Source organism: Dromaius novaehollandiae, chromosome 12 (assembly GCF_036370855.1).
Source record: "Dromaius novaehollandiae isolate bDroNov1 chromosome 12, bDroNov1.hap1, whole genome shotgun sequence".
NCBI lineage: Eukaryota > Metazoa > Chordata > Aves > Casuariiformes > Dromaiidae > Dromaius > Dromaius novaehollandiae.
In genome coordinates, this window is record NC_088109.1 from 7,750,121 (window position 1) to 7,778,041 (window position 27,921).

The 27,921-nt window shown below is 39.1% G+C and overlaps 2 protein-coding genes across 5 annotated transcripts in view; one reads left to right on the top strand and one right to left on the bottom strand.

The window, feature by feature from the left end:
- Positions 1 to 3,774, bottom strand: part of EFCC1 (EF-hand and coiled-coil domain containing 1) — a 59,305-nt gene extending 55,531 nt beyond the window's left edge. For 2 of the 3 annotated variants that reach the window (XM_064518852.1, XM_064518853.1), the window contains exons 1-2: positions 2,974 to 3,774; positions 1,165 to 1,571 (exon numbers count right to left, since the gene is read on the bottom strand). In XM_064518852.1, coding sequence (XP_064374922.1) covers positions 1,165 to 1,571; positions 2,974 to 3,684 — 1,118 coding nt within the window. In that variant the 5' untranslated portion in view covers positions 3,685 to 3,774. The remainder of the gene's footprint in view (positions 1 to 1,164; positions 1,572 to 2,973) is intronic. The other variant, XM_026099544.2, reaches the window with a different exon arrangement.
- Positions 1 to 27,921, top strand: part of CFAP92 (cilia and flagella associated protein 92 (putative)) — a 167,377-nt gene that overhangs the window by 114,735 nt on the left and 24,721 nt on the right. The window contains exons 1-7 of one of the 2 annotated variants that reach the window (XM_064518851.1): positions 12,419 to 12,488; positions 13,127 to 13,401; positions 14,217 to 14,413; positions 16,686 to 16,893; positions 18,320 to 18,451; positions 21,301 to 21,382; positions 26,900 to 27,060. In XM_064518851.1, the coding sequence (XP_064374921.1) occupies positions 13,155 to 13,401; positions 14,217 to 14,413; positions 16,686 to 16,893; positions 18,320 to 18,451; positions 21,301 to 21,382; positions 26,900 to 27,060 (1,027 nt within the window). In that variant the 5' untranslated portion in view covers positions 12,419 to 12,488; positions 13,127 to 13,154. Of the gene's footprint in view, positions 1 to 12,418; positions 12,489 to 13,126; positions 13,402 to 14,216; positions 14,414 to 16,685; positions 16,894 to 18,319; positions 18,452 to 21,300; positions 21,383 to 26,899; positions 27,061 to 27,921 lie in introns of those variants that run through there. The other variant, XM_064518850.1, reaches the window with a different exon arrangement.

The window sequence follows — 27,921 nt, forward strand, 5'->3', positions numbered from 1 at the left end:
AATTGCCTAGTGCTTAATAACTACCAATGAGTTCAAGTTTTGTCTGAGAGATAAAAAGCAACAAAACCAGCAAATAATAAAGTTTGAGGTCACCTTTCTTAGTTTTGGAAACATATGTATTTATGCTATTACAAAGGGGTTTTGAGTTGGATGATGTAGGTTTTATTTGAGACTCCCACTAAATTATTCTCTCTTCCTCAGTTTCTGTATCTGTTAATAGGGTGGAAAGGCAGCAATATACCAATGAACTGCTGTCAGATGTAATGAATAAGAAGTGAAAATTATTGTACTTGATTTACACTATATATCTATTTGATTTTAAAGTACCTTTAAAATCAGATTATTAATAAAGTGAAATTACCTCTATGATAGTCTAAAAAAAAAAAACAAAAACAAAAACAAAAAAAACCAAAACACACAACCACTCAGGAAACACCACAGTAACCCCCTTCTTGCTTCTTTTCTTGTTGGTATAGAGATTTTATTTCATTTACTTCATGGGACGACTATGTAGTAGCTAAAAAGTTCTGAATATCTGTAAGTGGCTATAATTATTTAGACTGATTCCTTTATGAAGTATAACATATTCCACCAGTGAAGAAGTGCTAAAAGTCACAGCAGACTTCTGCTGGCCAGAAGTTGGCCTTGTGTAGGTTTTCTCCAAATCGTATGTCAAGTTAAACAGCTTTAATAAGAAATGGAGCATCAGCCATTTGGGTTGCAGCTTTTTTTTTTTAATGTGTAACTTAACTAACAGGAAATAATAAACTTACTTTTTCACCTTAAATAGTGAATATAAAGTGTGTGGGACACAGATTATGAAGGACTAAGTCATTTCTTTTGAGGTTTACTTGAAGTATTACTACTACTTTAACTCCTATTACAGTGAGTTTTGGGAATAACTTCATCTGTCTGTACACCAGAATTCTTGCTTTGTCCTAACTTCTATTGAATTGGGCCTCTGTGAGCACTGAGTTCTGTTATGAATCCCTACCAAGAAAATTAGTAAGTAGCTCCTAACTTCTCTCTAGCCATATTTTAGAAGATGTATTTGGGGACATTTGTTAAACTACAACCAGTGATTTTCAAGCTAACCTGCATTTAAATGCTGTCATTTTATAGCCATATTTTTGATGGACTCAAAACCTTTTTTGAGGGACTTACCTATAATGCTGCAGTTCTGATTCTAGCTGCTCAATGTATATTTGCAAATGTGGCACTTCGTTAGCTTTCACTTCTAGCTCCTTCACTTTGCCAAGACTGTTAAGGACCGCATGTCTTGCTTCTTCAACCTTCTTCCTCATTTCTGCTTGTTCCCTCTTCAGGTTACGGTTGCAGTCTTCCAGGTTGACTAGAGCTTCCTGAGAGCTCTTCAGCTCTCTTTCCAATTCCTGATTGAACTTAATTGCTTCTTCAATTTGTCCATCCCTGGAGCTCCGGATGAGCTCCACTTCCTTCAGGACGCTTTGAAGGCACTTGGTCTGGGGGTGGTTCTGTGTTATCAGTCTTTTACTCCCTATAAAACAGGTCCCCTCTTCCTTATGGTTAGCATGGCTCTTCCGCAGTCCTACCTATAATGAACAGGAGCATAAAGCAGGGACAAATTAATGTATTTGAGAGCAAGTAACATTTTAATCAAGACTGAAAATGGCTGGACTTTTCTTTTGTTTTTTGATCAGCAACTAATATGGAACTTACCTTTGCCAAATACAGAGACAATGAAACAACTTCTGGATAAGTTTTTAAAGAAGTATCTATAAATTTCATTTTAAAATGACTCATTAAAGTGGAAAATTAATCCCTTGCACAGATTTGTGTATAGCTTCAATGTCATTATTTTGGTCTGTTTCCAACAGGCATGTAATTTTGTGAAAGAAATATTTCAGATCTCTTTTTTAAGTTGTGTTTAACAGGAGTGAACGTAGAGTTAGCAGCTGGTGGTGTTTTTGAGCTCTAATCTGGGTCTTTCTTCTGATTCTTTCTGTGGCCTTTGATTGGTGACTTCATGTTTGCCTCTGATTTTCCATTTGAAAACAGTTAATAGTATTTTTTATCTACCACACTGAATGTTGCCAAGATGGACAGCTAGTGCCAAATTCAAACATCCCACACAGAACAGTTACATGAATGTTAAGTACTAGTATTAAATCCAAGCTGATGTTCAGTGCTTTGCCTGCTATTTCATGCTGCAGTATTTTAACTGCTGTTAAACATATACTTGTTTCGCTTGAGCCGATATAACTGAAACAGACCCCAAATTAATGGGGCTCTGCACAGCAGGCACAGACTACTTGTCAGTCCATTTGCAGAACTGGCTCTGACTCTGAACGCACAGGACCACACTCCCAGGAAAACACAGTTCTAATCTTTCCGAGGTAAAACTCGCAAACAATTACGGCTCAGTAGTTGTATGTGCTTATGCAGGTAAGAGTCCAAAAGTTCTTACTTACTTATATGTTAGGAAAAGCACTACATATTGCATATTGCATACATGATTGCATGTGCAATAGGAAAAGCAGTGTTATACATTTGAGTTTGTTAAATTGAAGTCTTCTATAATTTTAGGAGGATGAGTTTTAGTGCATTACTTAAATGTATATAATATCATGTTAGTAAAAATGCTGCAAGAAAACATTTCTCCTTGAAGACTGTATAGTCAAACTATTTCTTAAAAAGTTAATACCGAAGAAGAAGTAACAACCTCGGTCTGTGTTATACTCCTTTTAGAAACCACTCTGGCTGCAGATGTCTTATTAACACTTGATTCTTTGAAAGCAGATTTTTTTTTTTAATCACAGTATCTTCATCTGCAATTATATTTTAACCAACGATAACTTGAGCTCTAGCCAGCAAAAGTAGGGGAGCCTTGAAGACCGACAGAGGAAACGGAGGGGAGAGCGGCGGTGCCCGAGAGAGGTGGCACCGCCGGCAGGACGAAGCCCGGAGCGCCGCGCTGCCCCGGGCCGGACCCACCTGCAGGGCGAGGCAGCGGGCGTCGCTGCTCTGCAGGGCGGCCCGCATGTCCTCCACCAGCTCCCGCAGGCTGCCGTTCTCCTCCTCCAGCTTGGCGATGCGGTCCTCGGCCTGCTCCAGCGCCACCACCTCCTCGTAGCACTCGCGCGAGCAGGGCCCGGCCGCCCGCCGCCCCGCCGCCGCCTGCGCGCCGCGCCCGGAGCCGGGGCCGGGGCCGGGGCCGGGGCCGGGGCCGGGGCCCGGGCCGGGGGGCGGGCGGCGGCGCCGCAGCGGGCTGCGCAGGCGGATCTGCGTCTCGATGTGCTCGCTCTCGGCGCCCAGCGGCAGGCGCGGCACGGCGCGGCGCGGGGCGGCGCGGCCCGCCTGGGTGCTGAAGTAGCCGCAGAGGCGCGCGTGGAACTGGCGGAAGGTGAGCTCGGCCGAGAGCCCCTCGCACAGCCCCGCGCACTCCTCCGGGTCGGCCGCCGCCGCCTCCTCCAGCCCCAGCACCTGGCACAGCGTGCGGAAGTCCTCGCCGGGGATCCTGCCCTCGCCGGCGCAGTCCAGGTGGTGGAAGATCTCCTGCAGGTACTGGTCCAGCCCCGTGGCCAGCACCACGATCTCGTTCTCCACGCCGCGGTCCAGCCCGTAGTGGTAGGCCAGGGCGCTCACCAGCCACTGGGTCCGGCGGGCCGGCCGGCGGTAGGGGTCCCAGCCCTCGGGCGGCTCCATCGCGCCCGCCCGCCGCCGACCATGCTTCCCCCGCCGCCGCCGCCGCCGCCGCCGCCGCAGCGCCCGCTCCCTCCCTCCGCCCCGTGGGCGCGGGGAGGCCCTGGGGCGGGGCGGGGGCCCGGGAGGGGCTCGGCGGGACGGCCCCGCCCCGCCCCGCCCCTCCCGCCCCGCGGGCTCGCCTCAGCGGCAGCCGTTGGGATCGCGGCGGCGGCCGTTGGGCTCTCCCGCGCGCCGCCTGCCGCCCCCTGCTAGCCCAGCCTCCCTCCCTGCGGTGTCCCGTCCCCACCGATCTTAAACTTTTCCCCCCTACCCCTCTTCTTCTTAACGGGACCGTCGGCGTCACGGCGTTGGCTGTCCCCTAGCTCGTAGCCGTTGTCTCCGTGGCGGCGCGGGGGGTAGCGGGAGCGGGGTGAAAACAGTGGAGACCCCGGTCTTCTCCGGCGCTGCTCCTGCCGGCCCGGGGGGCTGGTGGGGAGGGTCTGCAGGCAAACAAGCCTGGTGCACACTGCTAGCAATGCCTGAGGCAGAGCCCCCTTTGAAACTGTCCCCCTTGAGCCCCTTTCCATTATGCCCGTTGGTTTGAATGCCTTAACCTTTCTAAAGTAGTGCTATTTGCTCCTTTATGGAGTAGGACTGCTTTAAAAATGAAGCGTGATTGAACCCAGCCTTAACTAATTCCTTCTGTTCAAGTGCTTAAAATCTTGACTGTAAGCACCAGTCAGCTTTCTTGCATTAGCAGCACCACTGATTCCAGTGGGATCCTGTGAGCAGGATCTGCCCAGCATCTGCCCAGTGGAGTTTGTATGCTCAGAGGGCAGCCAGCAGGGAGGAGCCAGGAGCCACAGGTGACCATGGCACAAGCAGTGCCCAAGGTATGAATAGGTAGATTTGGAGTGGTAATAACAGGGTCTGTAAACAGCCTCAGACCAGGCGAGGTGATGAACCAGGTCCAGGACCCATCCAAGAAGTCCACTTGAGCAGCAGGAGATAGGGCCAAAAACAGGACTGGAAGCAGGCTACAATATAAATCCAAGGCCCATCTACGATACAGGGCCAGAGACAGGACTGGAGTCAAGGCTACAGTGTCAGTCCAAAGTCCATTGGGTAGGCAGGGCTAGGACCTGGGTAGATACACCAACAGCATAGCTCAGGTAGGGGCAGCGTGCCCAGGCCTGGGCTCAGATGGGGCTCCTGGGCAAGGGGTGTTGAGCAGGGGTTGGTCGGGGAGCGAAGGTCTGCTGGTACCCTCAGGGCCCCAACACTGGCCTTACCTCCCATCGTTGAGTGGGAACGATGACTTAATCCCATCTGCTGTGCATCGTCAATGCACAATGATTTCTTACCCAAAATAGTTTTGTTTTACAACCATTAGGAACTATTAAAAAATCTTGTCCAGTTGATGGACCTATTTCTTCTGTTTTGTTGAAGTATTCTTGTACCTTTAAAGGAACTATTAAAAAATCTTGTCCAGTTGATGGACCTATTTCTTCTGTTTTGTTGAAGTATTCTTGTACCTTTAAAGAACATTTCTCTCATTTTCCTCCTGTTTGTAATATTTGAATTGATAAATAATTTGTAACTCATACTTTTGATGGATTTGAGTGACTGGATGAACTGATAGTTTTTTTCCATGCTTAACATGCTTTATTTCCATGCTTTATTTTCTATCATAACTATGTAAACATATAAAACTTTAGGTTTTCTTAGTCTGCTAATATTATTATTGCACGAATTAAAGTCTACAATATGTCGCTATAATGCAGTATTAGTGAGAAAGGGATAGAGGAGACAAACCATAAACCTTGAGTGTTTTTAGCAGATATGTAAATCCACATCTGTTATCTACACACATCAGCTGGACTGATCCCAAACAAGAACTAAAGCATAAAGGTCCTGGAGTTAGACAATGGACCAATTTAAACTTGGTTTGGTCTAGCTATTTTCAATTGTAAAAAAAAAAAAAAAAATCTCAAGTGGAAATAATTTATTTAAAGACTGACAGAATCTTTACCAGGCTGTAAACATGTCAGCATAAATTTTACATTAGCACCTATGGTTTCCAGATAGGTTTCCTGGTGTTATCTCTGGCTAGAATAGAGGCACTGTTAACAGTGTTAGGGAACATTTGGGCCTTTGTTGGATTCCCCATTGCCCATCTGCTGTTCTTCAGTTTTAAAAGAATGAAGGGCATAAATAGCATGACAAATCTTTAGCTTTCTGCTTTATCACTGTAACAGGGAAATGAGTAGGTCAGAATGATGTCAGTTCAAGTTCACCTGAGTTTCATGTCTGAAAGAAAGCAGATACTGCATACTAGCAAAACCTCCCAAACTTTTGGCCATTGTATTTTCTATCTCTGACTGCTAGACAGTTGGCTTTTGCATCATGTTTTTAAACAAACACTCCCCCCCCCAATACTTCTAAATGCTAGACAATTGCAAAAACAGTTGGACCAGAAAAATCTTAAATTTCACTCCAGCCTTTGTGTGAGAAAGGGTTTGGATTTTGTAGAAGTAAGCTTTCCTTTTGTAGCATGTTTTTTTTTTTAAACTGAAACATGAATTCCTACACACTTTTTCTACAGTTCAGTGCTGTCAGTATCAGTGGTACAGAGGTGCCTGTAATAGCTTAATAATCACTGGCGTATTTACCCCTGACTAAGATTTTACCCCTAACGGTCAAGATTTTTGTGTTCATTGACATATTCTCTAAAGCTTCTCAGAGATGGCAATGTTTTGTTAAGTATTTAAGGACTTTTTCTTTACCAAGTTGTTAGCAGTCCTGGTAGTACACAGGAGCTTCTACTGGAGCTTGAAAGTATGTTGAAAAAGCCCTAATTATATATAAAAGCAGACAGGAAAGCACTGTTTGAATAGAATGACTGTTTCTACAGTGTTGTGATTATAATTGGAAATCAGAAGTATTTTAAAATATTGCCTAATAATTTAAATTAACTACCTGGAGATTTTTATTTTAAGAAGTTTTCAGGTATCATCATCTGACTTCAGTTTGTTTGCCAGCACTGATAGAGTATCGATTGAAACTGTACTGGGTAGGAATGGGATTAATAAGGACATACACAGTAACATCGTTTATATATATTTAAAAAAAAAACTGGTTTGGCCTTAAATTAACTATACTCATATTTTATGTTTATATATGTTCAAGGGTCAGCACAGATTGCTTTTGTATCTCAAGTGCCAGGATATCAATAGTCCAGTCTCATTTGGGTAGTGGGTTGTCATTCAATATTGCTATACAGAGCCAGATAGAACTGTTGGGCTGTGGAAAATGCTTATCTTGCAGGAAAGGTCACTTCATTACTGTAAAATATACTTTATTCCTTCTAAACTTTCTATTATTGGAGAGAAAAGTGAAAATGTAATGCTAAGTACTTAAAATATGTTTTCCCAATCTTTTCCACAAAGTCATACTGTGATGTTATGGTTAATTTTTAAATTGACGTTTGGTTTTCACAGAAGAGTTCACAGAGATGAGTTAAAATAATTCTTGTGGTGCAGTATTGTTATTGGCATAATTTTAAAGTTATATACAGTAAGACAAAAAGACAAAAAAAGGAAAAATGTAATTGAGCATTCCTGTCTGTCATGTAGTTTTACTCCTGCTTGCAGCATATTCTCCATTTAATACTTACCTTGAAATGTTACTCTTCTTCACTACTATTTCTGTATTTTGAGCATATTTGACATGTATGAGAACAACTTCCTGCTCTGTAGAGATAGCGTATTGTTGTATAGGTAATATGCAAAAAGAGAATGAGATAATGAATGTGATAGCAGGGTGAAGCTAACTGTATACCTAATTAATTCTCTGATTTCATACTGTATTTTTCTTTTTCTATCCACTTGGTAGAAAATTCTGGTGGAGTAGCTCAGGGAACATGTTATGCACTATTTGGCAGTATAAATAAAGAATTATGGAGGTAGATCAGAATAAGCAAGTAGGGCTGTGGGGCACTTGGTGAAAATAAGGCACTTAAATTTGATCTGTCCTTTAAGGATTTATTGCTTACAGATTATTTAAAAAAAATGATAACATGTATTGTTTAAGGGAGAACTACCACTACCATTAAAGATTCCAAAATATTTTCTAGCAATGAATGGGTAGAGAGGAAGGAATATAAACTGTAAGAACAGAGATAACACTGTGTTTAGTATATCACATCACAGGAATAAGAGGGAAGCTAGCTATAGCATTTCCAGAACTTCAGACCCTCTGCCACTGGGAAGCACCTTGCTTATTAGTCGGTCAGTCAGTGGTTATTTATTTAAAAAAGATTTTTTTTGAAGAATAGCTTTAATCTCTGTTTTTGGGGGGTGTCACTGTGGGTATGGCAGTGAAGAGAACCTCAGTATATTTACTGACATGTATTGGGAGAGTATAAAATTTGTGACAGAGAGCGGAACTCTGCCCTTTCTGTAGTCATACTCAGGTGTTGGCACGAAAGAGAATTTAGAAACAGTCCTTTCCTAAATTGCTTTATTATAGATTCATCTGGGAATTACTTGAAGCTTGAAAGTCAATTGTAATAAACTCTATGGTTTGCTGTTATTTAACTCCTTTAAAGTATAATCCAGGATTCATGGCTGACAACATGAGGTCTTGTTTCTTCTCCCCAGAATAAAATGTGGAAATATTCCAAACATTGAACTATAACTACCTTCACACTTGCCATGCAGTTTTTCCACAAAATCATACATCTTGCCTGCTCATCTGTTCTCAAAGCTCAGTTCTATTATTTGGCCTTTGGATGACAGTCATCAGCCATGTTGTAATATTCCTGAGTAAATCTTAACAAACCTTAATTAAATGAACGGCTTGAAGGTTTGACCAGCGTTCTCTGTACAGTCATTTTTATGTATATCCACAAGTCGTGGCTACATGTGCATCTAATATGGGTTGTAAATCCCTTGAAGTGAAGATTAATTCTTTTTCTTTATATACAGCACTGGAGTGTGCCCTCAATGCTCCACCAAGACTCCAGTAACTACTGTCGTACTGGAAACATTTCATATGCATATGCCTTTCAATAAAATAATGTTATTCTCCAGAGAAATACTAGAAGGCTTATATCCTTCTATAATTTCTTCAACCTTAGCTTCTGAAAATCTGAAAGCTGCAACATTTTGAAATGATAGCAAAGATGAAATGTTAATCTAGGAGGCATAAATCTCGAAATTTCAATCTGAAAACCTGAGACAGTAACTTTGGCAAGCAGTGCCTTACTAAAGTGGCAGGTGCTTTAAGAATGTGAGTAATCATGTTAGAGATACTACTCATGTCCCAGCACTTCAGATATCTGAACGGACATATCTTAAATTTTACAAATGTATACTAGTATGTATGACTATGCTGGACCTTATAAGACATTTTAGATATACACATCCTATGAGTATGTAGGCAATTCTGATAAACTATGCAAAAAACTATGAAGATGTTTTCTTGGTTTAGTTACATGGAGACCATATTAGACAGACTCAGAAAAGAGTTTCAGTAACTAATTTATGGAACCTTAGTAAGCATTTCAATGCATGTAAAGGAAGTGTATATATTACAAATGGACTGTCTGGAGAATGTTCTGCTGTGGAGCCAGTGGGAAACTACTGAAGTTAACAAGAGATCTTACCTCACTGCATTTGGTTTGTATCCTGAGGGAGAGAGATTACTAATCATATGGTGGCCTTTCTCTGCATAATAGTGTTATGTAGTCTGCAGAGGAGACAGCTGCACCTATCTGAACAAAAGGTGTTTTATGTTTCTTAGCTATTCAGAATCTGGAGCAATTTCAAGGCTCTTCTACAGTCATTAGAGAAAGGGAAATCTATTGCTCTTGACTTCTATTTAGTGGTGCTTATGGGGTATGTGTTGCTCTTTTATAAGCAAATTTGGGGGTCAGTTGAGGGGAAAAATTGCAGATTTGCTATAGTATAAGTGAGACCAGAATTTGGCTTGTAGTTCTTCAGTCAATGATATTACCACTGGCTTTCTGTTTCACTAGCTTGTAAGTTATTCAGTAGTTCTTTTATAGGTTTTGCAGGTTGCAGAGATGTTACCTGAGCCTCTGTTACAAGTTTTTTGACTCCTGTTAAGAGTATGTTATCTAAATTACTTCAAAGAGGTGTTTCCCTTCTAAAATATTGATGCTGTCTTAATTTCTCCTGTAAATCAGGCTGTAGATTCTTGGGATGAGCATGCATTATTTAGATTTATGCTTTTTAGATCATCTATACTCCTAAGTATCCCTAAATATTACCAGAAATAGGTAAGTCTGTGTTTTATAGGTGAGGAAATAGAGATACAGTGACAGTTAGGAGCAGATACCAACAGTGCTATGGCTCCTCAACTTTAGTGTTGTAACACCTATTTTGTATCTTTCTAGCCGTTTTGGTGAAATCCAGAACCTGGAATCACTAGCAAATCGGAATCAGTTAGTTTATGAGGAAAGCTGGGCATCTTAGAATGCCTCCAAAATGGCATGCTGAATAGGGAGCTGCATAGAGTTAGACAATACAAAAGATTTAAGTGCACGTTATTCTGCGTTATTCTGAGGTTTTATGCACCTTATTGAGGATTCGCAGCCCACAGCCATTACCTGAGAGGAATAGCTTCTGCCAGCCCAGTCAGCTAGGTGTCCAGCAGATGTATCTACAGCACATTTCCTCTGAAGGCTGACAGGGAAAAATAGCATCTAGGACTGGGGTCTTGATCTAGCTTAGGTACAAAAGGAGCATGGCGTTGTTGAGCCATGTTAAGATTTGGATCCTTCTGGGTTTTATGTGCCTTTCAATTTTAGTATGAAAAATCCAGATTCTTGCTGGGTTACATTTTTTGGATGTAAGGTCCTCTTTGGGTTTGTCCAAAAGAGATTTATGAAAACTCGTGCTACAGGTAGCAGGTATGGGAACAGCATACAGGAATTTGTGTATTTGATCTTTCATAGAATACTCCCTAAAACGTTGAAGCCTTTATCTGGCAGGAAAGCATTTCACTATAATCATGTTTTATTCCATTGACATTTTAATTTTCACTCTGCTTTTTACTCAGATAATTGAGATGTCAGCCAGATTTCCTAATGATCAGTTGTGATCTATGTGCATGTGGGAAAACAAAGAGAATAGAAATCTGTGAAATGAATATCCCCATCCTTTTTCATCCTGATTGTGTGAAATATTGTCTAACTAAGCACACAGATTAGAGCAGGCTTAAATACTGAGTTGTTCATATCAAAAATAGGATGTGTGGCTTGTGCAAAAAGACAAAATATTTACTTATGATTTGGTTTATAATTGCTGAACTAATCCTGTAATAGTTTCACTGTTGTCTAGGGAACAGGGAAATTGATATGTAAGTTGTGAATGTAAGGACTGTTAGTTATTTTTTAGGCACGCTGAGTTTCTGAAAAGGGAGTTAGTGAAGAGTAACTAATGTGTATAAATTCACACTATGGTTTACTGCTCAATGATTCTATGTGTAGATAATCCTGTGTTACTGTCTCTGAGAAACTTATGTCCGTTTATTTCTGTCTGGTTTATTCTTATTTCTGCTGAGTCGTTTGGATGGTGATGCTCTTAAAATTACTAAAAAGTGAACATGCTGATATATTTTGGTGATGTTAGTTGCGTGCATAATTACATATTGCTGATTATTCTTTCGTAAGATTAAACATTTGTAGATAATCCTTTTCTCATTCTTCTGTGCACTGTATCATAAATATCATCTGTGTTCAAGACAACAAATTTTTCCAGAGAAAAATATATTGTAAATGTTTGAAAGGGAATAAGACTGCAAATAGTTTTTTTTATTCCTAGATTATCAGGGCAGTACTTCTAGGTTTTCAGATGCAAGTGCTCCATAGAAGCACAGATGTAATGCAGCGTACTGATGTTGATGCACTGGTTTTGCGTGGCATGAGCAGAGGGCACCCGATGGCCTGCGCAGCTGCTGGCGCGGTCACGGGCGGGCTGGGACCCTGCCGGGCACAGGCACACTCCTGCAGGACCTTACTCTGTCTTAGTTTTAATTAAAGTGGGTGGCAACCCGTTTCTAAGGTATGATATACTTTATATCATTCCTGGATAGAATGTATTAAAAATATTTTAAAATATCAGCATGATGTAAAAATGTTGGCAGTGAAAGCCTACACTACCTACAGTATTTTAGGAATGAATGCTGAAAGGTTGAGATATTCAGGTAGGCTGTTTTCTCTTAAAGTTTTAAAGACAAACTTGGAAGTCAAGCTCCAGCTTTTGAAAACCGTGGCATCTTTTGTGCACTGCAGCTTACTCAGTTTTAGTGCAGCTTTACGTATAAAGCTCTGAATCAGGGAAAAGCAGAGAAACTGCACTTGTGGAAAAAACTTCGGGTATGTAATCCACTAGCGCCAAAGTCTTGATGAACAACTGACCTCTTTAGCTACAAATAACAACGAAAATGTCCGTTTTAGACATAACGTGTGCACGTACGTGTGTATGTACCTGAGCGCCGTACCACGGCCGCCCCAGGTAACCGCGGAGCCGCCGCGCGACATGGCGGCCCGCCAGGTGCCGCGAGCCCCGGCCCGGCCGTGCCGTGCGCTCCGCCGCGCTGCGGATCTTTGCGCGGGCGCCGCGGCGCCTGGCGCGGGGAGGGGAGGGGAGGGGGCACTCTTTGGAGCGCGGAGGGACACCATCTCGAGGGGGGCGGCCGGCGGCGGTAGGGCGGGGGCTCCCGGAGAGCGGAGCCGGGCGGCGCTGAGGGGCGCTCCCGGAGACGGCCCCGCCGCAGACCAGGCGTTGGTGGCTCAGGTATAGCGCCCCCGATTTCTTATTGGAAAGGAGCAGCTCGGTGAGCGGCTCCGTGCCGGGGAGGCCGGGGGAGACGCGCTCCCGGCGCCCTTAGTCGGCCGAGGCGTGGCTGCCGTTCGCAGCAGGTGCGGGGCGCCACGCCGGGCCAGGCGTTACCGCGTGCAGCCTGGGGCGCCTGCGCAGGGGCCTGCGCGGTGGGGCGGATTCATCGTCACCTGCTGCTTTAATGCGCATAGTGCCTTTTCCAGCACCTGTGGTTGTTCAGGTGCTCCACGGGCGTCCTGAAGATAATACTTTTTTCAAAACTCAGCTTTCCTCCGTGGGAAGAAAAGAAACTGGTAGTTGATAGTCTCAGAAGACATTAGCCTTTTCGCTTTTTTGAGCTTTGTGGGCTTTTTTTGCTCAGTGTATTGACATACTGCTGCCTTGTCCTGTTGCTTGGAGATCTTTGTGTGAACTGCCCTGGCATCCAAATGTAACCCCTTGGGTATACGTATTACACAGTTTGAAAACATCTTGAAGTGGGAATGTTTGTGCCTTCTAATACTGTCCTTCCTGGCTCCTGCTGTGGCTCTGGTAAGTATTTTTATTTGTTTGGCACAGCAGTGCTAAAATAAGCTGTTTTCCCTGTTTTGTAGTCTTACAATCAGCTGTCTGTACATCAAGATGGCAAAGCAGGAGCATGGCACGTCAGAGGCAGTGGATGAAGAAGAGGTGGAGGAGGAAAATGAAGAAGAAATGACAGACTTGGACACAATCTGCTCTAAAAGCACTTTTGAAACTGAAAGCCTAGAGGTCCTTGAGGGTGTTGGTCGTCTGACCCCAGAAAGTGAAAGCAGCAGGCCTGACCTGTCTGGTCACCATGTCACCTGCACATTCACTGTCTCACTAGCTGTCCCTATAGTGGTTCCAAGTAAGTATCTGACACAGATTTTCTTAAGAATCCTTTTTTCATTATTTCATAAAATAATTGTGGGATGGAGTCTTGGGTCTTTTGAGGAGATAATGTTAGAAAAGATGTTAGTTGGTTTGAATTTCCCTGGGTAGATCACTCAGGAAAATGACAGTGGGACATAGGAGCCTTTTATCATTGGGTGATTGTCACTGGTGACTGAAAACCTTTCCTGATTGCTGGCTCCTCAGTAGTCACAGTTATTCAAGTTGATGATTTTAGCTGGTGCTTATTAATAAGTCACTGTCTAATAATCAAAAGAAATTTTTTTTGCCTATATTGTCAATTTGCCTAATTATGATTTTGGGTAGTCTAAAGGTAGTATTATCATTTTGGGTGAAGCTAGCAGCTGTTCAACAGATGTATGATTCTCCTGTGACATAGAGGTGTTTTGGCGTAGCAGGACTGGGCATATTCAGCCTTTCCCCAACTGTTGTGGAACAGTTCCTTTGTGCAAGTTATCTGGGAAATAGGATATACGTGTTTTGGGAGTTACAGGAACTGGAAGAAGACATGCTGCAGGAAGAGAGAATGAGGGGAGTTCCAGAAACTTAATGGACCACTATGGCAGTTAAACTTGAGTAAAACAGCAGATTTGGGCACTGGGATAACAGTTTCACATTCAGCAGTCATTCATTTCAATCAGTTATTTTTCTGCTGTCATAATGTAACTCTTGTTACCATTTGAGCATTGCAGAAAGCATTATTTTTTTCTCCTGAAAGTGTAATCTTTGATAACATTTGACACTTCCAGATAATTCTAATATTCTCACTAGGGCACAAGCGGAAGACATCCGATGTAGCTGAAGTGCAGAGAAATAATATTCAAGGTGACAAATATGGAGCTATTCCAAGAATGCGACGTTACTATCACATTGAGTATTTTCTTTTACCAGATGATACTATACCCAGAAAACTGGATTTGGTATTGTTTGGGATGATTGCAAAGCTATTTGCGGAATCCGATTGCAAGGTAAAAAAATAAAAATAAAAAAAAAAAAACACTGAGTAATCCAGAATGTCGTATGTAGAGAATGCTTTCAAAGGTGGAGTGTTGTAGTTATGTATTATTTTAACTACTGCTTAGGTGTTATCTGCATGCGCAGGTATGGAAATAAATATTGAAGATAGAACTTGACTCTGCTAGTCCAGATCAGCAGTAACTTCCTACATTTGTAGTAAGAGGCTGATGGAATCTCTATCATCTGCTCAAAATTTGTTTTATTTTCTTTGAGATAATCAGTTTACTTGGGATTGTGTTTTTCATCTTTTAAGCACCAAGATAGTAATACAATAACTCCAAGGCAACTATCCATTTTATTAAAAATGAAGAAAGAATGAAATTTATGCCTCCAACATTTGTTGAGGGGGAAAAGATTTTAAGGTACTTGAAGAATTTTCCAAATTTTGTTCAAAGCTACGTAAAACATGTCTAAATGATTCCTGTGCATTCAAATCCAGGACCCTCCAATTTTGGTATAATGTTTTGAATACACCTTGATTTGCTGTGAATTTTCTTTTTAAAAAGTTAATGCAAAAATTGCTTGAAAAGAACTAAGTTTCAGAGAGATTTGTCTTTTAAAGCACTGTATCCTGTTCTCTGGTTTTTCTGAATAATCCTGTTAAAGATAGTTTAGATTATATTCTGCTTGCCGAAATTTTAGTGGCCATTGGGTGTCTAGATAGTTTTCTAGTTGAAGGTTTGGTGCATTTGTCTTCTTACAAGTAAACTACCAAGTTGTTGCTTGCTATTAGTTAAGGTGGTTCCCTTTTATTGGTGAAAATGCGGAAGGTAGGAAAAATTGCCTCTGTTATCAGAACTCATGATTAAGTGATTTAAGTTACTGAGATGCACATTATGTTGCACTATTAGTCTAGTAATTCAGTATCAATCTATTAGTATACTTCAAGTTACACAAGAAGGGAGGTTTGAACTTAAATTAACCTCAGCTTTTCTGTACAGTGTGCTGAGCTCTCTTGCAGTGCAAGAGCACAATTTAGTAAGACTGTCTTCTGAAATGAGTTTGAAAATTCCTTGTAGGAAGACAGTAAATCAGTTAAACAAGGGGAAAAAAAAGCATTTGCTGGCCAAAATCTATTGTACTTTCAATTTGACTATCCATCCTTTCTCTTCTGTCACTGTATCAGTGATCAACAGTGAACACAACCTGAGAATTATATGTTGTTACTAGAGTTTGAGTTTTGTTAGGTAACGTGGTCATATCTCTTCCTTTCCTAACTTTTCTTAACTTTTAAATACTTAGAAACACAGTATAAACATCAGCATTCCTTCAAAAGTATAACTGAGCAAATGTATTTTAAACATTGATATTGACTGTCACTTATCATAATATAATAGACTAAGTTATGTGTGGTTATGCAATATTGGAATCTCCAGGCATGTTTCTGCCTGTGAGATTACACTTATACACTGTTCTTTTTGTTATTACATGGCTTCATTTACTTTTGCTTTTTTTCTGTTTGTATTACTGTGTTCTTTTTTAACTGTAAGCAAACAACTACAGGGTTTCAACCAGCTCTTTGTAAAGACAAACTGATGGGAGGGGTAACTTCCTCAGTGAGTGAATGTATAGCAGAGAGGTATATGGAGGAGGTGAATATATAGGTTTTATCAATAAGTTTTGCACTCTGTCTTTTCCTATAATACATATTTCATTGATGTATCACATAGTCCAGAAATCTTGTCTCCATCATAATTTTCTCTTTTATAATAAAAACACATGTGCATACACAAATATTTTTTGACCCTTGAAAGGTGATTTTTCATGGCATCATCCTGACTGACCATGTTTATGTTTTAAACCTTTAAACCTTAAGTCACTGTGAATCTTTCATTTTTGAAGTCTAATACTTTCTGGCAAGGAACTTGACTTTAATTAAAATGAAAGTGAGCAAGACTGCTGTAACAGGAAAAAAAGATGTGTGTGTGTATGTGTGTGTAAATATATATCCACCCACCCACCCCTTCACCACAGTCTGTCCTAACTTTGAAGAAGGATGGCCTACTTGCAGTGAAATTTTCAAGAGGTAGAAAGATTATTTTCTAATATCCCTTGAATACTTGGCTGTAATGTTTTGTAACCCTAGAACTCTTCAGGATTCTTGCTAGGTTTTTCCATGCATTGTACTGTCGAATTAAATAGTTGTGGTAGTGGTCAGCATGTGAATATAAGTTCTTCAGTACTGGTCAGCTCCTGTAAAGATTTTTGTGTTTGTTTTAATAGACTGTTACACCATGGTTTGAAAATGACCAGATCTGGGTATCGTGGAACCACAGTATTGATATCAATGTCACCAATGAATATCTAATGAAACTAAGAGATCACAAAATAACTTTAAAACTCTGGGATTCCAAGGACAAAGTTTCTTCAAAAGCCAAGTTTAGTCAACCAAAGATTTTTTCTTCACAAGTAGAGGATGCGGATGCTGTTGGTAAGCCTAATGCAAACAGACACATTATGTATCTTGAAGTTGTGATGGTGCCTACTAGTAAATTATTGATGGGATTATTTGAGATTCATTTGTCATTCCCATTAAAATAGTTCCTGCTTGTTTGTATTTTAATTAATGCATAAGTCAGCTTCTGAAAATTTTTATGGCGGAAAAATATAATCAGGCCTGTAAGCTGAACCTTTGTAAAATGAAGAGTTATTCAAGGCTGCTGTGTAGTGATGGTAGTAATAGCTGTATTTGTGTTTCAGAGATGGATTTCTCTCTTTTTTTTTTGTTGTTTTTTTTGTCTGTCCTGAGAGGAAGCAAAACTTTCACAGCCACATTTTTATGTTGTGCTTCTTTCTGTTTCATCCTTTCCCTCTTGTTCCTCTTCCTCTCCCCTCCTCCCCCAAGTAACTTGAATCCATGGCTAAATTTTGGCCACAGTAGGTTGAGAATCAGTGGTTTCAAAGATAGTTATTTACTAACTGATTTAATTTTTTACTAGTTGAATTAATTTAATTAGAAAAATAGGGATCTTGTTACAGCTCATATAGAGACATATGAAATAAGAACTCAGTCCTTATTAAATACCAGAGAAGTAAGTATGAGATGAAGCCTATAGGACATGGGCTATCCTTTGTTCTGCTTCTCTGCAACTGCTGTTAAAATTAATTTTACTATTAAAATATGCATATTTTATCAGTAAAATAATGCCCTTGTACCTCAGTGGATAGAAATTTGGGGAGGTTATAAGATTTCAAATGCTAGTTAATACAGGCTTGGGTTTCTTTTTGATTAAATTGATACTAATACATCAATGTTTGCTGAGATATGGAGAGCTTGGTCATAGAAGTAAGCTTTGTTGGTGGAAATTTGTGACAGCATTTGTTCTTTGTCTTTAAGATGTGTTGAGCACCTGAATAGCTGTTGTTGAGGAATGGAACCTTGTTTGTATTTCATTATTTTCTGAACATCCTCCTTACATTTTAGCAACAGGCAGGCAAGAGACAGGATTAAAACCTTTGCTTCCTAAAGTTGCAGTCTTTCAGAGGAGTATGTATAGAGGAGCACCTTTTGGTTTACTACCAAAGCTGCTTACCTCTTGTGCAGGTCCAGTATTCTGGGAGTTCCAACAAGCCTCAGCTGCCCCAATATTTTCCTCCAAGGATGCAGTGTTTTATAGTACATAGGGAGAATATTTTATCCTAGATTCTTCTGCAAGGTTTGAGGTAAACCTCAGTAACCCTAGTGATTTTCATCTCCAGACTAGCAGAAATAGTGTTTCTGAGTGGCTTCTTAAAGACACTAGGAAAAGGGGACCCTGAGCCATGGGAAAGTGATTGTTGAAAACTTGGAAGTGGCCCAACCAGACTAACCAGTGAAGTTAAACCAAGGAATTTCTTTACTTTTTTTTTCCTGATAGGTGGGGTAAAATACACAGTACTGTTGCAAAGAAAATTTTTTGAAGAGACTCAGCCACCACCCAGCTGTACAAAAGTTAAAGGAGCGATGGAATCCAAGGTACAGAAGGAGTCTTCAGCCCATCTTGTTGAAGGTATAGCTGTGTGAAGACTGGAACTGGCTTGATAGGAGACAAAGGGAGCAGGTGTGGAACTGAGACCTGGAGTAAGGGGGGAGCAGGATTAGGACTGAGGAAGCTACTGAAGGAATAGGCTATTGCAGGAAGACTGAGGTTGGAATAAGTTTTTAATATCTTTGGAGTAGAACAGAGAAGAGATATAGCTGCCTCATAGAAGGTTTTTAAGGGATCATCAGAAAAAAGCACATCGGTTTTTCTGCTTCTTCACATTTTTAAGTGATCATATTCACATCTAGAACCTCAGCTTCAATATAAGATTCCAGATTCTTACTGTTTCTTTGCTGTTGGTAAATACCTGAAACCCAGTAGCAATATGTCATGTATCCTTCAAATGGGAAGTTCATGGGAAGTATGAAATTTTATTCCTGACATTGGTGGGATCCTAATTCTAGGAAGTCTTATAATCTGGTGTTGTCTTATTCCAGTTGAGAAACTGCTGCAATATTGCCACAAATAACAACAGTCTAGCCTTAGGTCAAGCAGCACCATCCTTTAAGCAAAGAAGGTAAAAAGTTCTCCATCTAGTGGCTGTGTCATTTGTTGCCACATCTTCTTAAACTGCTTTTAGCCACCTTTGTTCCTTTTGGAGCCCCCCCTTTTTTTTTTTTTTAAGTCTGACTGGAAAGCTGCCCCCTGGGATTTCCCAGCACCTTGGTACTGTTTAGCTAGAGAGAGGTGCAGAGTACTCTGCTGTGTCCTTAGAGGGCCTGTGGTGCCATGTAACTGTGCCTGACTACAGATCATAGGAATTGAGAACTTGTAACAACAACTGAAAATTTAATCACTGAAAATTAAAATAATTATAAAATGCTCAGTATTCTGAAAAACTAGACCCTTAGCTTTCCAGCTGGGCTCCCAAGGTTAGTGGAAATCTTCCCCCTGCCCTTTTTTTTGTGCCTCCATTTTTCATCTCCACACTGGAGATAGTGTTACGGTTGTTACAGAAAGTATTAATGTTGAGAAAGCACAAAGATACTGTAATAGTGAGTGTTATAGCCTTCTCCATGAGGAGTTCATCAATTCTGTCATTATACTGGGATTATTGTTTAGATACTTGGTAAGAAAGAGCAAAAATGCAAGAGCTGCATTGTATAATTAAGGATAAAGCTATGTTTTAAACTACTCTTTTAATGAGCAGTGTGTGGTGTGCTACCTAGAGCAGAGGACCACTGAAAATGTGTTTTGTGATCATCTGAGGTCTGTGTTCTAATGTATATTTGTACTGAAGGGCTGAATTCAGGCAGCCCAGAACTTTTCTTTTTAATTTTTTTGCTTATGGGGAGTTGGCCTTGCAATTCAACGGTTCTTTTCATATAATGGTTTTATGAACAAAAAGTCAAAAAATACTGAAAAACAAGTGTTACGAGTCTCCATGACTGTATTCTGACTTTAATCATCTTTTATGAAAATCCCCATTTATTTTTTAATTTTAGATGTTATGATCAAAACAAAACTATTAGCTATGTCTGCCTCTGTGTCATGTCTGATTTTGTTAGATCCACAAACATAAAATCTTGGCTTGCCAAATACCTAGATAGAATCCTCCAAAGGAATCCTTATTACTGCAGGAAGTAGTAGTGGGGTTTTGGGAAATACCACTTTTTCCTCCTACTTCAGTATCTGGTGCAAAACCATTTACATCATGTTGCTGGGAAGCACTGTTTGCTTTTTTTTCTTTTTTTTTCTTTTTTTCTTTCTTTTTTTTTTTTTTTAAATGATTCATGACCTTTTTCACCAAAGTAGGAGTAGATGAATTCCTGGTGTAGGGATCTGGCAGCGCACATCTGTATTTTGGTAGTACTGCCATCTAGTGACCGGCCTAGACAGGATTAATGGACCAAATACTGAAGTCTGCAAAAGTAGAAAGTGTTCAAGGAGGTAAAGGACAGGAACCTACTTTTCAGCCCCAGATGAAAGTAAAAATGCCTATGTTTTGCTTAAACTGTATCCCATTCTGTGTTAAGGAAGAAAGGAGTGTCCTGAGGGTCTCTTTTCACTGACCTTAAACTGTAGAAAGAGGAGCCTAACTGTGTGCGCTATTGGCACGTTATGGGACCAAATGCTGAGTCAATTAAAATGAAGCAGGACACTTAAATCTGTGACTGTTTTCATATAATTAAATGACATTTGAAGCCAGTTAGATGTAGTATACCATATTGCTGGTGTTATGTAAAACACTAAACAAGCATCTGGAAACTCCTGCACATTGTGTAAGAGATCTGGAGACTAGTAGCATTACTATTTTTTTTTTCCAGTGTTTAATGAGTACTGATTGGATTAGCAATGGGAACAGTTGACTGAAATAATTAAACAGAAGTAATGTATTGTTTCTTAGTGTATGCAGTTTTCCATGCCTTAAGATATGTTATTGACATCAGTACGTACTCATGTACAGTTAGGACAGTCAGTGCTAACAAAATATTATTCAGGTATTCTCACTTCATTTTAATTACTTGCTAATTCCTAGTTTTATTTTGATGTGCTGCATGATAATTGCTTGGGAAATTATCTATAAAATAATGTATGGCTTCATAATATTTTAGTCTCTCTATACCATCCATCGAAGTCCTTCAAAAATATTTTATTTTATATATTTGGGGCTTATTCAAACTCAGCCTTGACACAGACAAAAATTTAATGGATCGTGTTTTTATACATATCATAAAACCTATAAATACAGCTTGCATAAAACTCTTCTCACTCATGTTTTCCTAGAGGCTTAGGGAGAGTTAATTCATCTTTTGAGTTTTATCAAAACATGGAAATACTTGATAACAAACACAGAGCCTATTTTATTCCAACAGAAGAAACTTACCTGAATAGGTTGCCAACATCTAATTATGGCTTGCCACATCCCTCAAGGACAGATGACTTGCATACAGTGAGGTAAGAATGTTGCATTTGCTTTGGGAAATGTTCATATGTTGCAAATACAGTTGAGTAATTATTTTTCAATATTTACATTTTTTTAACCTTGTTATAATTATATGGCGATTTCACAAGTGGTTAACTTTTCTGCACTAGTGCTTTTTGCACCCGTGTCTATTGATTATAGTAGAGGAGCAAAAGCATTAAGATGCCCTTAATAACTATGAGTTATTTTTCCACTGCTAGTTGGTCAAGTGAGAATGTTATGAAATGGCAAAAGTGTGGAGTGTTACAGCTCAGGGTACCTCTTTCTTTTGAAAAAGTTGAAGATACTGTCAACAGTAAGAGTTATCAGAACAAGCTTTGCTGGCGTCTGAAATCACTGAATCAGCTCTGTAACTATGAATCTGCATTGGGTCAAATTTCTCTCTAAATTAAGCTGATAGAAACATGCAGTAATTTTCCAAAGCAAGCGAGGGTAGACCTGAGTGGCATAGTGCCTTGTTAGTTCCATTCTACTTTTAGGAATGGTGCTTGCTCTTTTGGTTTAGTAAGTCATTTGGTTAATAGCTTTCAGTGATAAATTTCTAACAACTTTCTATGCAACTTTCTAAAAGTTCAGAGAATTCAAGACTTGATAAACAGCAACATTAAAAAAGATTGAAGCTTTTCTTGGGTATTACGCATAATGGAAAACTTCGCATTTGAAATAGAAATGAATCACAAATAGGGTGCATCTCAAATACATCATTCAGAATGTCATCCCCAAAAAACCCCCAAACACTTTACTTTCTCAGGGTTTCTATTTTGTTTCCAAAAAACTTAATTGGTATTGATAGCACAAGATAACGAATACACATCCTGTATTGTATGAAGTGCTCTCTCATTTTATGCTATGTCATGAGTTTAAGAACTTCTCCTGAACAAGGTTTAGTCAGATTGTTACTTAAAAGATAGTGAAGTTAATTAATATAGTGAAGGTAATGTTTTCAGCATACATTTATGATCTAAGCTTTGCAGATGGATGTTTCTATTTTCTGAGTGTTTCATATTTAGTAAGAATGCTGCTACTTCTGATGAGTTCTTCAGTAAGTGAATTTTGCAGTTCAAATGATGTGGGCTTTGTAAGATAGAAAAACATGTATTTTTAGAGGTGAAAATATCAGCAAGAATGTTGAATTGAACATGCAAGCAAAATTTTAGATAGTTTACGTTTGAGTTGAAAAGCATCTTGAAAAAAATTCTCCCCGCATTTAGAAGATCCAGATAGCTTATTTCAAATGTCCCTAGCCCATGGTCTTTTGAGCTGCTAGAAGTCAGATGCTTGTTTGGCAAAGTGCTGTATTGTAAGATTGGGGAGAATGTTGATTCTTAATCAATGTTTTGTTACATCGGCTTCAGTAATTCTTGGTTTACTGCCTGCTCTGTTTTTAACAGTTCTCAGTTCCTGCTTCATAGACTAAATAGACACTTCTTGTGCATGTATACCATATTGTGGCCTTTGATAATTGAACTGTTTCCTTCTGCATTGTATTTTTATATGAAAGTAAATACCTTGCAATTGAATGGTAACAAAATAGAAACAGAGTCTCTGAAGTTTTTTAACTGCTAGAACTGGTTGGGTCAGTGCAGTTTTCTGGATGGGACTTTATTTCTTAATGGCTTATGGGAGGAGATATGCAGAAAAAGCAAATATGAGTTTGTGTCATTGAAACTAGTGGAATTTTTCCTTCAAAAATTACATTGATGATATCCCACTCTATACTTTAAAATGTGAATCATTGCTACTGCGTGTTCCATGAATATGTCCTTTCTGCTCAAAGATGGGCAGCCATATTGTGCAAGATTCAGTGCAGTCATCCAGGGCACTACCTTGTCTTTGCACTTACTATGCATTTGATAAACATCATTACTGTATTGCTGAATGTGATATTTGCCCACTTCAAATCGTAAAATGTAGATTTTTGTGCTACTGCTGTCCCCCTGCTTGCACTTGTGCCCTTTATACAGCTAGTAACAACACTATGGTGAAAAATGAACAGATGAAATCGGTGTTTTGTCAAATTAGGAGCATGTGTTTAGCCCTCATGCAAATTTAACTGTCAGTACAGGTTAATTGAAATCCTTTTTAGGTAAAATATATTTTTGGGTTTGCTAAGAAAAGAAAAATAAATCAGTGGAAAGATACTTAGAGATATTACACTCTAGACACTAGAACTGTGTAGGAATATTTATCAGAATATTAGTTCCTTCTGGAAAAATTATGTCTTCAAAGTGAAATGAATATTTTATTTTTATGTACATCACTGTTACTCTTTCATTTACCCGAACATTCTCATTCCCTCTATATTAAGACTGTGGTGATATTTTTCCTAGCCTCACATTCAAAGAACTATTACTATCATAATGATCTCTCCTTGTGGGATGACTAATGAGTTATGGGACAAGCAGCCTGCATGTTTACTGTAAGAGAAAATCTGAGAGTCAGAAGGTTATATTTTACCAATTTTATTATTGACAAAGTTTTGCTGCCCCTTTTCACATCTGGAAAAGAATCTCTTTTTCTAGAGAATCATCTTACTTCCATCATTTTATGCCAAGACTCTGTCGTACAGCCAGGGAGTATGATAGTCACTGTAATTGTATGCTGTATTTCTTCTCTCAGATTGGTTCCAGCAGAATTCTCAGTGCTGCTGTAAATGCCCATCTAAGGGTTGATATCCTCTATGCCTTTTCACTCTGCTGTGGGGAGATTGGAATTTATTGCTGTATTTGTTAGCAAGGTACCTCTGTGAACTCCACACTATGATTTTCTTTGTTTATTCCCAACACCTGGAGGTTCTTCTGTTTAGTGATGGTCTCTAGGGCTTTGGACTCTTTGCAAAGCACTTAATTTTCTTTTATTGAGACAAATGCAACTACCTTATTCTTTCTAGTTTTAGCAGTTTTGATTTTCTCCTAGTGTGATGGTTTAGTTTTAAACCCACGTGTAAACTTATTTAGTGTTTTTTTTGTTGTTGTCCAAGCAATTATTTTGACAATCTGTCATTCAGTATTTAAATAACCATATGGTAGTGCTTTGTACTTCTCTAACACATCCACTTGAAAGACCTCAAAAAAGCTTTATTTTTAATGTTAATCACTTTTAGTGCTGTAAAAACACACAAAAAAGCTTTCTCCCCCCCTCTCTGAACCTCCTCCCACCATTCCGCATCCTTTTTGAAACATCTCTGAGGATAGAGTTATCAGGGAAGTGCTTTGCTTAATCTCGGTAATGAACTATAATTTTTAGTGCCATGAATATAGAGTGCATATAACTGTACTTCATAGCTGTAGTCTCTATTCATTGGTCACTGTGTGGACACCTGTCTGATTTAAAATAGTGTTTATGAAACAACTGAGGAACTTAGAGCTCTGAAATAAAAATTTCTGGGAGGAGAGGGAAGAGAAAATGGTTGAAACATAATGCCAAGAATAAAGTGAAGGTGATGCACATACTAAAAACTTTGATATTTCAGATCTGCCTGGGTGGACCTTCAAATGTGCAAACAGTCTCATTTCCTGTTAAAATTTGCTGCTCTAATTAGTGTCATAGTCTGCTCTCTGTTACCATGCAACTCTGTTGATGCTTGAGTTGTGCAAGCATCATCAAAAGTAGGACATGAAGTTGGCATGACTTGTTAATAGCAAACAAGTGTTTTCCTTGGTAGAAGAGAGAAAATGTTATAGACAGTAGGCCTGTAAATTAAATATGATAGTCTGGAGGCAATCTGCAGCACAGGAAATCCTTAAAGTAAGCATTGTGAGAAGCTGAGGGGCAGTAGTCAGGGAGAGTCACTTTCTGATCTTGTTATACTTTGACTCCCAAGCATGTAATACTGGTTGCAGTCAGAGGTTACTGGATGACATGGCGTTCTTGTAGTTCTGTGTTCTTAGCAGTAAAATGATTGTTAGAGTAATTAAAAACTTTAAAAAATAAGCAAATGTCATAATATGTGTAGATTTTACGTTACGTAAAATAATAGCATGCATCTGCTACGTATATTGAACTACAGTTATTTCATTATTAGACATTGTACCTCTCAAAGCATCATCAAATCTCGTTATTTTCAAACTGCTATTATTATAAATCACAAATATGAAGCAATGACCAGTTTTTATGAGTACCGATGTAAAAATTAAAATAATTTTAATTTGTTTCACTGTTTTGAAGATGGATCTCAGCTTTTTTTTTTTTATCTTGTTAGATGACATAGTACTTTAGGTGACTTGTAAGTTACATGAAGTGTGATAAGTGATTTTTATATCTGAGATAAATTGCTTGATAAAAGGAACGTCTTTTAGGAGATGCAATGAGTCAGATGAATTGCGTTTCAGCATTCCAAAGGATTAGTTACTCTTTACTCTCTGCTCTGATCTCTTACCAGAGGTGTGTTTTTAAAAATCAATGAAAATATCCAAAGTATGCAATTACACAAGAAAAAACAAATCCTTTTACTGCATTATTAATATGATAGGTGGTTAATGTTAATGTGGTGTTAATGTTAATGTGGATGTTAATATGGTTGGTGGTGTCTCTGCAGTATAAAGTTTTTAATTTATTAATTTATCCTGTTTATTAAGTTGGTGACTTTATTTGTAAAGTGCTATAGCGATAATAAAGCGTATTTAATGGGTAGTAGCTTCTGTTCCTCCAAAAGACAGTATGGGCATCTATGCTTTAGTAGGGTTATTAGACAGACCTGTCTAATGTTTAACAGTAAATAATTTTCCTGAGGCAGTAGAACTATCCCAACAATTTCCTTAATCTTTAGAATTGTTTATATTTAAGTGTTACTGTATTTTGAAATTTAAGCCACCATCCTCAGATTATATGGTTTTGATCTTGCATGACTTAATCAAAACAGATAAATCTGAGTAGAGTTCTGTTTCTGGATGAATTTCTGTTCCACCTGTAGAAAGATCACTTAAGACTTTTATTATTATATCATTATTAAACATTAAGCCTAGGTTTTAAGTGATTTCATGTTCAGACTTCTTTTTCTTCACACTTTATTTCAATTAATTTTAATTTATAGCACTCTGCAGAGGATATTATGTTGCATAAATCTTTGATCAAATCAGGAGCTCACCTCTAAAATGTCTGAATTCTTGAGCATCAGATGCCAAAATACAACTCTAAAATTATGGAAATAATAAAATAGCTCCACTTAGTCTAGTTATATTGAAATCAGAGTGTTTTAACTCGCCACATTTAATTAGATCAGCAGGAAGAAAATCTTCAAAGTGTGACTTTTAATCTTATTCTGTATTTGCATTGTTTCCACTAAAAAGATTAATTTTTGTTTTAATAGGATTATAATAGTAAAACAAGGTGATTTACATCTAAGTATAGCCTTTTCAATGATTGGATCATTTCTATTCACTGTCTAAGAAAACAGAATTTACAGGGGAATAGACATATCTCCAAATGTTATTTTTATTTTATTTTCTCTATTTCTTGAATAACTTCAAGTCTTTTTAATGTTTTCAAAGCGTGCCTTTGGCAAAAAACAGATTTCTGAATGAAGTCCGACTTGTGAAGCAGAAAGCAGTTGCTGGCCCTCTGGGTGATGCAACTTCAGAAAAACCTGAGAAGACAGAAGATAACTTGAGAAGTCTGATATATCAAGCAGACAAGACAGTTACCACAAGTGGTGAGTTTTGGCTGGAATTATAGATCAAATTTTAAAAGGTAGATGAGGAATTCTGTTTATGTATTTTCTTTTTATAAAGAGGTCAAGGTTATAAAGAAGTAAGAGTTATTGGACCTGTGTTTTAGTTTCAGCTTTGCCATGAGCTTTCCGTGTTTCTTCAGCAGTTAATTGAACTTTGTGTGCCACAGTTTCCTTAGCTAGTAGTGTGAAGCAGGGATGATGATGGTCCTTCCCTACTACCTGGAGTGCTCTGAGGGTGAAAAAACAGCAAGGGACTTCTGTAAAACAGATATAAAAAGTAACGTTAGAGCTATAACAACAATTCTGATTCTGAAATTGTCACACTGTTGTTGTTTCCTATCACTTGCATCTCTCTTGCCACTAGAGGTGAGGTTTTGATCCATGGTTTACAGTCCATTTTATTTCCAGTGCTTATTCATGCTGTTAAATGGAAGCCACAGCCCAACTGTGTGAGCTTTTGCTCTGTCATCCATAGTTTATAATTGGCTCAGTGCCCATGAAAGATGGGAAGAGACAATAACCACTGCAACAATGGACACTACAGCATGTATTAAATCACCTATTTCAAATAATACACTTGTCCAGCCAAAAACTGTACATGTTCTGAAAAGCACGCTTGTTTAATAATAAGCATCACTGGGCTTGAATGATAATGTTCAGTTGTAGTATGGTTCTATCAAAATAAGTGAGTTCACCAGTAACATCAACAAAAACCTTACTTTGACAACAGTTTTCTGTTGCTATCCAGTGTCGCAAGATCCTGCTTTTGTGGAGTGACCTTTGGAAGAGTTGTAAGAAAAGTACTGTAGAGCGTGCAGATAAATAGGGAAGTATTTCAGA